The 9290-nt window shown below is 65.2% G+C and overlaps 2 protein-coding genes across 2 annotated transcripts in view; both read left to right on the top strand.

Annotated features, from left to right (window-relative positions):
- The window catches only part of EMIHUDRAFT_459280 (hypothetical protein), a gene marked incomplete at both ends in the record, with an annotated part of 3677 nt that extends 1102 nt beyond the window's left edge, over window positions 1-2575 (top strand). Inside the window, 7 exons of the mRNA XM_005767955.1 lie at window positions 315-366; window positions 621-788; window positions 873-929; window positions 1117-1488; window positions 1826-2200; window positions 2329-2403; window positions 2513-2575. Coding sequence (XP_005768012.1) covers window positions 315-366; window positions 621-788; window positions 873-929; window positions 1117-1488; window positions 1826-2200; window positions 2329-2403; window positions 2513-2575 — 1162 coding nt within the window. The remainder of the gene's footprint in view (window positions 1-314; window positions 367-620; window positions 789-872; window positions 930-1116; window positions 1489-1825; window positions 2201-2328; window positions 2404-2512) is intronic.
- Window positions 2576-4182: 1607 nt separating this feature from the next.
- EMIHUDRAFT_245673 (hypothetical protein) lies at window positions 4183-9031 on the top strand (the record flags this gene model as incomplete). Its single annotated transcript, XM_005767956.1, has 9 exons — window positions 4183-4279; window positions 4675-4823; window positions 5010-5083; window positions 6484-6564; window positions 7019-7099; window positions 7578-7658; window positions 8113-8193; window positions 8702-8782; window positions 9022-9031. 9 exons carry the CDS (start codon window positions 4183-4185, stop codon window positions 9029-9031), a joined length of 735 nt encoding a protein of 244 aa, XP_005768013.1.
- Window positions 9032-9290: the final 259 nt, after the last annotated feature.

The following is a 9290-nucleotide window of genomic DNA, read 5'->3' on the forward strand; positions in this document are numbered from 1 at the left end:
CCACCCCCCCCCCCCCCCCTTTCCCGTCACCGCCTCCGGGGCACCCCCTGAAAATCGCCCCATGACCCCCCCCCCCCCCTCCCCCCCTTCCCCCCCGCCCCGCCGCCGCCTCTCCCTTCCCCAGGCGCGCCCGCGGCGACGCTGCGAACCATCTTCGGCAACGTCCAGGTCCTGCTGAACCTCTCCCGCATGATGCTGTCAGAGCTCTCTCGCGCAGTGGCGGAGCCGGCAGTGCCGCCGGCGGTGGCGTGCGCGCAGGTACTGCTCGCAATGGTCCCGGCTTTCGGCGTCTACCGGCAGTACGTGGGCGGCAGGAGCGCCTCGGCCGCGGCGCTGCAGGCCCTGCGGCAGGAGGGGGGTCCTACGGTGCCCCTCCTAGAAGCGGACTACGGTTCTTGCAGTCCACCTAGCGCTCGAGAGGACACGTCTTCCGCTGTACTCGGCGGCGTTCCGCTGTACTCACTGCACCCTTGCCCCTCGTATTCACGCGGTGCCCTGGAGACTCTGCACAGTGCCGAAGTCCGGCGCTGAGGGTCGGTGTATGCACGACGCCCATACACTTGGAATCGATCTGCGTTCCGGCACGGAGGTTTCCCATTCACCCCTCCCGGTGTGAGCAGGCCTCCCTCCTCGAGGAGCTCGAGCGGGTCGGCTCGGCGGAGCTGGCCGGCGGCACTTTGCCCGCGAGAGCGGTCGTTGCCGAAGGCGGCAGGGCAGCCGCGGCTCTCCTCGGTACGCTGCTTGACGAGCCGGTGCGGCGCATCTCCTGCTACGCAGCGAGCATGCGGGCGCCGCTCGAGAAGTTGCACGGGCGCGAACAAGGGGTCTGGGCGGCGTAGGTGGACGTGCTGCTTTCCCTTTCCGCTGAATAGGCGCTGCTCGAGGCGTCGTGCGAGGCGTGCCCACCGGGCGAGGAGGCCTCCGCTGCAGCAGACGAGCCTAGAAGCGGAAGACGTGTGTCATGTTCACTCCATCTAGCGCTCGAGAGGACACGGACTCCGCTGTATTCGGCCGTCTTCTCCTTGTATTCGTAGCCCGTGTATTCACGCGGTGCTCTGACGACTCTGCACGAGACCGCCTTCCCGCCCCGAGGTTTTTGGTGTATTCACACTGCAGGCAGACGAGTGCGGCGAGCTGGTCTCGCACCTCGAGGCTTTGCTCGACGAGCAACGCGCGCGCGACCGCGTCTCGCACCTCGCGCGCGAGCTGCCCCCCGCGTCGCTCCGCGCGGCTCTCCCCGAGGGGCTGGCGTTGCCGCACCGTCGCTTTCTGCGCGAGGGCGAGTTGCGGCAGTCCGAAGCTTCGGCCGAGGGCGCCGCATGGCAGAGGCGGCGCGCGCACCTCTTCAACGACATCTTGCTGCTGGTGGAGGGCGGCGAGGCGCCCCGCGAGGCCTTGGGGGGCGAGGGCGGCGTCGCCAGCGTGGAGTGCATCGGGTTGGCCAAGGCGCGCGGCGGGGCCGACGGGTGCGGCAGGTGGGCGGAGGACGTGACCGTCACGCGCACAGACTGTGTGAGCAGGTGCAAGTCAAGGTGCTGGCCGACTTAGACGAGCCCGCGTCCGAGCCGCGGTCGGAAGGAGGCGGCTACCCGTTCGAGCTGTCGCGCGTGGACGGGAAGCGCTCGTGGCGGCTCAGCGCGGGCAGCGCCGAGGAGCGTGCCCCTAGACGCGCGGAATACGTGTTCTTGGATTCCAACTAGCGGTCTCTCTTCGACTGCATTCGACCGCATTCGACCGCATTCGTATCCCTCGTGCTCACGCGGCGCTCTGAATCCTCTCCACAATACCGTCTTCCCGCCCTGATGCTGGCGTTTATATACCGTAGGAGCGTGCTGCATGGGTCGAGTCGATCAAGCGGCAGATCCGGTTCTTGCTGGCCGCCTTCAAGCAGCGCGGCAAGTCGATCGCCTTTCTGCCGCAGCAGGTCGAGAAGCTCCGCGCGGAGCTGGGTGCGCTGCACACGGCGCGCCGCCGCGCAGAGGCGGAGGTGCTGCTCCTTACGAGCGAGGTGTGCGCCCTCGACAGCCAATTGCAGGCCGCGCGAGGCCGCCCGCCCTCCCGCTCGCGCGTGCAACCACTTCTCACGGAGCACCTGAGTGGACAGGCCGACCGGCGCGACCTCTCCCGCGCCTCGTTCCGCACGCGTCGACTCTCTGTCGTGGCGGCGCCGGGTGGCGCGAATGGGCCGTCGGCGGCGCAGGTCGGCCGGCCTCTTTACATGGGACAGCGTGTCCCTTCACGTTGCACTCGCGGACTCCTCACACGGATATGCGTGAGTAGCCTCTCCACACCTCTCCACGCACTTCCGTCTTATCGATCTCTTTGCAGGTCTCCACGCTGCGCCGGCGCGTCAGCCGCGGGTCGGACGAGCGCGCCCAGCTGCAGTGCGTGGCGGACGGGCGCGTCGAGGAGAGAGCTTCCACGCGCTCTCCCTCTACCTCGGCTGCACCTCGGCCACACCTCTGTGGTATCTCGGCTGCAGGAGCTGCTGCGCACGCTCGCGGCGCTGGAGAAGACGGAGGGCGACCTGAACGACGATTCGCTGATGAAGGAGATGCTCTTTAGCTCCTCGTAGTGCGACAGAGCCGGGGCAAAGGTGGGCTCGCGCGCTTTCGGATTGATCGCTGCCTCGCGCAAGCAAGTCGGAGGATGCGGCTGGTGAGCTTGGAAAGCCGCTTATATATCAACGGCGTTCGGGGTGGGCACCGCTCGTGGCGCTCTCGAGGTGGCGCTCTACGGGGTGTGGACCCTGAGTTGACCAGGGGTTGTGCGCTGGGCCCTCCTGCTCGGCTCCAGCCAGTAGACAAGTCTTGTCATCAACAGAGGAGAAGGATCTGACCTCGGGGCCGATGTGACCAAGCGCTGGTAGCGTGGTTTAACCTCACACCCATGGTCTCACAGTGTGCCGGCAGTCGCCGAGCAGTGTCGCTCACACAAGCCGCAGCACAAGTGACTGAGGGCCAGTGAGGGCGAGCCCATCGCTGTCACAGCTGTGGCAGCCGCACAGTAGGCTGTGCCAACTGTGCAGAGCGTGTGAGCAGCAGAGGAGCTGCTCTCCAGGCTTCTGTCGCAAAGAGCTGCATGCCACCGAAAGCGCTGTCGAGGTTCGCCGAGCGCGGCGCAGGTTGAGGGAAGCCGCCACCGACGAGCGCGTTGGACTTTTCACTCCGGACAAAGACGGGTAGACGCACACGAGCCGCGGTCGTCTACCCGTCATAGTGGCGAGGCGCGGGACCGTCTGTGGCGAAGTGGGTCGCGTCCTCCGATTTCCTCAACTCACGGTCCGCTCCCTCTACACTAGAGCCGTCTCTTCTCTGGCGCGACACGCGACACCGTGCGCGTGCCCATCATGTGATTGTGTGATCTTGCGCGCGGTTCGATCTTCGAATATATGATGTAGTGAAGGCGTATATTACAATTAAAGAGCAGCTGCTGTCTAATGTGGCTCCACCCCCGCCGCCACCCCCGGCCCCGCCGCCTCCGTCGCGCCTCGGGGCCTCACCCTCAGGCTCCCAGCCCCGCCGCCCGGCTGGGCGCCCTGCCGAGTGCCGTCACCTCCAGAGGCGCACCACGCTCGCCGCGGCCGACAGGCTGAGTACAGGCCGCTTCCCCCGCCCGGAGTGCCTCCGTGGCGCAGGCGCACCCTAGAGTTTTTTTTGCTACGTAGGAAGGAGGGAAGGTGCACCTCACACGGTCTATTGCAGAGACATGGACATGGACATGGACATGGACATGGAGGGCCCACAGCACACACATCAAGAATACATGTGCTGCACTGGACATCAGAGGGCCAAGGGTTGGATCAAGCAGTGGGAAGGGACTCGAGGTGACGCGCGAGCAGAGACCTACATACACCTCCACGCGCTCCGCACCGCCGCGCCGATCTTCGCGCGGGTGGCGCGCATGCGCACCCAGGCCGCTCGCGCGCCGTCGCGCAGAGTCGCGCGTTGCTGACGCAAGAGGCCGTGGGCGAGCTGCTCTCACTTGATCACAGGAGCAGCTGTAGGTGCTGCAGCCTTGTGCTGCCGGAAGTTCTCGAGCCGGCGCGCGCGGCTGGCCTTGCCGCCGCGCGCACGCCGCTTTGGCGCCGCGGGAGCGATCTTGTTGCTCACCGTCAGCACGCCGCACGCCTCCTCAGAGGCCTTGCCCACCTCTCCAGATGTTGCGAGGACGCCACCCGGCATGGCCGGTCCTGTCGTGGCGTGGAGCCTTGATGACGCTGCGACCGCGTGCAAGCACGAGCCCAGGATCGTGCGTGAGCACGCTCGCAAGGCGGACGGTATGGCAAGGCCAGCCCCGTGGCCGTGGGCTCAGCGAAGAGTACAGCCACCCATTCAAGAGCCAAGCACAGGTTATTTACTACGTCCGGCGGAAAATTATTTTTTACACGGCACGGAGACCCGCGCTGTGAGCATCTCAGCCTCTCATAGACCATCGCACAGCGCAATGAAAACAAGGCCGACCCTCACAGCTCACAGCTCACGGGTCTGTGAACGTATCACCCATCTGTGAAACCAAGAGAATCATAGGGGGGGACGACACTGCTTCGGCAGCGTGCACCTCGATCCTGTACCGTGTTTGTTATGACCCCCCCCAATGAACACACCAGTGAGGGAGGGCGAGACGATCGAGGGGTCCCGTACCATGCGGAATCGACCCTATCCAGTGCTCAAGTGCTCAAGAGAATCATCCACAACTTCGCCAAAGAGGTCGGCAGCCCGAGCGCCGTCGACCGCACCGACTACGGGTACGGCACAGCCTCCGGCAGCGCCCGGGGCTTCGTCGTCAGCACCACTCGCAACAGCTCTCGCGCGCCGCCGTCTGTGGCGACGCGCAGAACATCAACAACGCTGCTCGCAACATGCGTGTCGCGCACTCATTCATGACCGGTCTCAATGCCCCACCCCCCTGCGCGCGGGCCTTCTAGGCCCGCGGGTAGTCTCCACCCATCCCCAGGGCCTCCAGGGCTCGCACCTCAACCTCTCACAGACCAGCGCATAGCGCCATAGGACGTATTTTCTTCTCATAACAAGGCCACCGGAGCCGCCTATTGCTACTCCTGCGAGGAAGGCGAGGCACTTAGGTCCGTGACCGAAACACAAACATCGACGACACGCAATCTCAGGAATGCTGCTGCCCCTGCCCCTTCGCCGTCGGGGGGTTGATGGAAAAGATCAGCGAGACCTCGAGAGAGTAGTGCCGAAGGCGCTCTATTTGATCGAGCCCAAATCAGTATTTGTCAGAGCTGCAATCAACGAACCCCCCTCGCGCTCAGGTTTTTGTGTTCGTGAGTCCAGGTTTTTCATGCATCTTCCGCTCCCTCTCGCGCTCGCCCCGCCGCACCACGCCACCAATGGGCGCCGCGAGCTGCACGCCCAGTACCCCCGCGACGCCTGCTGCTCGCGACACCCGCCGCTCCCGCACCGCTCCCGCCATACGACGCTCGCCTCCCCGACCCCCTGCTCCTCCTAGCCTCGCACCGGCTCCGCTCGCTGCTGCGGCCGTTGCCATCGTGGAGCCGCGAGACGCGCCCACTGCGGCCCCTTCCCCACCCTTGCCCCGCACGAGCCCGCACCATGCGCATCCCATTTTGGCTCTGACGCTCGCGAGCCGTCGCCCGCGCGCTCGCAGATCCAAAACAACGTGGGCGAAGGGGATCGCCGCGGCCTCTTGCGTGCTGGGCCTCAAGCTGCGTCCGCTGTGAGTAGGTGCGGCCCTCTTGACCCCCCTTCCCCCCGAGCCCCCCTTTCTCTTCCCTCTTGATGGCCCGGCGAGTGCTGCAATCAGAGAGAGCACTCTTGCAATCAGCGAGGGAGATTACCCGGGATATCTTCCCCCGATCCTTCCCTCGCAGGTGCATCGACGCTGCTCGTGAGCGCCTGCGCCCCTCCACTCGTAGCATACACCTCTCCACCGACAGTACAAACACACACACACCCCCGTCGTGGCGGAGCGGTCGTCGGAGGCGCCGAGAGCATGTACCGCGACGCGATCCGGCACGTCGCCGCGATGATGATCATCACCATCGTCATCATCGTCATCATCGTCACCACCACCACCACCAGCAGCAGCAGCATCAGCATCAGCATCACGTACATCAACAACATGCTGCTCTTGTGCCTCCGGACACGCCGTTCGGCCCTCTGCGAGCAAAGCTCTAGCTGTCTGCAGGCCGCCCTCCCCACCCCTCCCCAATCTTGCTGCACCTCCCCCGTCCTGGCCGGCCGACACTCGAAAGCGCCTGCTCAGCATCGGGCCGTGCGCGAGCCCGCCCCCCTCCCCGGTCGTCTTCCGCCTCCCTTCCCGCCTGCCTCCACACATCTCCGGCCCGATGCCCGTTGAGGCCTGACTTGATCTTTGCCGGGCACAGGCGATCGCCATCCCCCCCTCCCTCCCTTGCCGCCCCCCTTCAAGCCTTCTGCCCTTCGGCTACCTTCACCCCCCACAGCCCACACACACACACACAACCCTGGTCATCACCAGGGACCCGGTGCTGCGCGTCTCCTCCTGCATCCTCTCCGTCCTCCTCCTCGCCGTCTCCGTCATCGACAAGAAGACTGCTTGGTACGAGTCCCTCATCACCATCATCACCATCGTCATCATCGTCATCATCGTCATCGTCACCACCACCACCAGCAGCATCAGCATCAGCATCACGTACATCATCAACATGCTGCTCTTGTGCCTCCGGACACGCCGTTCGGCCCTCTGCGAGCAAAGCTCTAGCTGTCTGCAGGCCGCCCTCCCCACCCCTCCCCAATCTTGCTGCACCTCCCCCGTCCTGGCCGGCCGACACGCGAAAGCGCCTGCTCAGCATCGGGCCGTGCGCGAGCCCTTCCCGCCTGCCTCCACACATCTCCGGCCCGATGCCCGTTGAGGCCTGACTTGATCTTTGCCGGGCACAGGCGATCGCCATCCCCCCCTCCCTCCCTTGCCGCCCCCCTTCAAGCCTTCTGCCCTTCGGCTACCTTCACCCCCCACAGCCCACACACACACACACAACCCTGGTCATCACCAGGGACCCGGTGCTGCGCGTCTCCTCCTGCATCCTCTCCGTCCTCCTCCTCGCCGTCTCCGTCATCGACAAGAAGACTGCTTGGTACGAGTCCCTCATCACCATCATCACCATCGTCATCATCGTCATCATCGTCATCGTCACCATCGTCATCATCGTCATCGTCACCACCACCACCAGCAGCATCAGCATCAGCATCACGTACAACATCAACATGCTGCTCTTGTGCCTCCGGACACGCCGTTCGGCCCTCTGCGAGCAAAGCTCTAGCTGTCTGCAGGCCGCCCTCCCCACCCCTCCCCAATCTTGCTGCACCTCCCCCGTCCTGGCCGGCCGACACGCGAAAGCGCCTGCTCAGCATCGGGCCGTGCGCGAGCCCTTCCCGCCTGCCTCCACACATCTCCGGCCCGATGCCCGTTGAGGCCTGACTTGATCTTTGCCGGGCACAGGCGATCGCCATCCCCCCCTCCCTCCCTTGCCGCCCCCCTTCAAGCCTTCTGCCCTTCGGCTACCTTCACCCCCCACAGCCCACACACACACACACAACCCTGGTCATCACCAGGGACCCGGTGCTGCGCGTCTCCTCCTGCATCCTCTCCGTCCTCCTCCTCGCCGTCTCCGTCATCGACAAGAAGACTGCTTGGTACGAGTCCCTCATCACTATCATCACCATCGTCATCATCGTCATCATCGTCATCGTCACCACCACCAGCAGCAGCATCAGCATCAGCATCACGTACATCATCAACATGCTGCTCTTGTGCCTCCGGACACGCCGTTCGGCCCTCTGCGAGCAAAGCTCTAGCTGTCTGCAGGCCGCCCTCCCCACCCCTCCCCAATCTTGCTGCACCTCCCCCGTCCCGGCCGGCCGACACGCGAAAGCGCCTGCTCAGCACCGGGCCGTGCGCGAGCCCTTCCCGCCTGCCTCCACACATCTCCGGCCCGATGCCCGTTGAGGCCTGACTTGATCTTTGCCGGGCACAGGCGATCGCCATCCCCCCCTCCCTCCCTTGCCGCCCCCCTTCAAGCCTTCTGCCCTTCGGCTACCTTCACCCCCCACAGCCCACACACACACACACAACCCTGGTCATCACCAGGGACCCGGTGCTGCGCGTCTCCTCCTGCATCCTCTCCGTCCTCCTCCTCGCCGTCTCCGTCATCGACAAGAAGACTGCTTGGTACGAGTCCCTCATCACCATCATCACCATCGTCATCATCGTCATCATCGTCATCGTCATCATCGTCATCATCGTCATCGTCACCACCACCACCAGCAGCATCAGCATCAGCATCACGTACATCAACATGCTGCTCTTGTGCCTCCGGACACGCCGTTCGGCCCTCTGCGAGCAAAGCTCTAGCTGTCTGCAGGCCGCCCTCCCCACCCCTCCCCAATCTTGCTGCACCTCCCCCGTCCTGGCCGGCCGACACGCGAAAGCGCCTGCTCAGCATCGGGCCGTGCACGAGCCCCCCCCCCCTCCCCCCGATCGTCTGCCGCCTCCCTTCCCGCCTGCCTCCACACATCTCCGGCCCGATGCCCGTTGAGGCCTGACTTGATCTTTGCCGGGCACAGGCGATCGCCATCCCCCCCTCCCTCCCTTGCCGCCCCCCTTCAAGCCTTCTGCCCTTCGGCTACCTTCACCCCCCACAGCCCACACACACACACACAACCCTGGTCATCACCAGGGACCCGGTGCTGCGCGTCTCCTCCTGCATCCTCTCCGTCCTCCTCCTCGCCGTCTCCGTCATCGACAAGAAGACTGCTTGGTACGAGTCCCTCATCACCATCATCACCATCGTCATCATCGTCATCATCGTCATCGTCACCACCACCACCAGCAGCATCAGCATCAGCATCACGTACATCATCAACATGCTGCTCTTGTGCCTCCGGACACGCCGTTCGGCCCTCTGCGAGCAAAGCTCTAGCTGTCTGCAGGCCGCCCTCCCCACCCCTCCCCAATCTTGCTGCACCTCCCCCGTCCCGGCCGGCCGACACGCGAAAGCGCCTGCTAGGCAATGAACGACGCGTCGCCGTGCGTGCCTGACTACTGCGGCCAGGCAATGAACGACGCGTCGCCGTGGGCCAGGCTATGAACGACGATTCGCCCGCCGCCGCTTCGTTGCTGCCACTTCCGGCCCACCGCCGCCGTTGTGCCGCCGCCTCCGCCGCGCAACGTGCCGCCGCAGCCTTCACCGCCGCCACCGATGCATTCGCCGCCCTGTGCCGTCGACACTGCCGCCGCCGCAGATGCAGGGTTCTATTAGCCACACA

Source organism: Emiliania huxleyi (assembly GCF_000372725.1).
Source record: "Emiliania huxleyi CCMP1516 unplaced genomic scaffold EMIHUscaffold_471, whole genome shotgun sequence".
In the NCBI taxonomy this organism is placed as follows: Eukaryota; Haptophyta; order Isochrysidales; family Noelaerhabdaceae; genus Emiliania; species Emiliania huxleyi.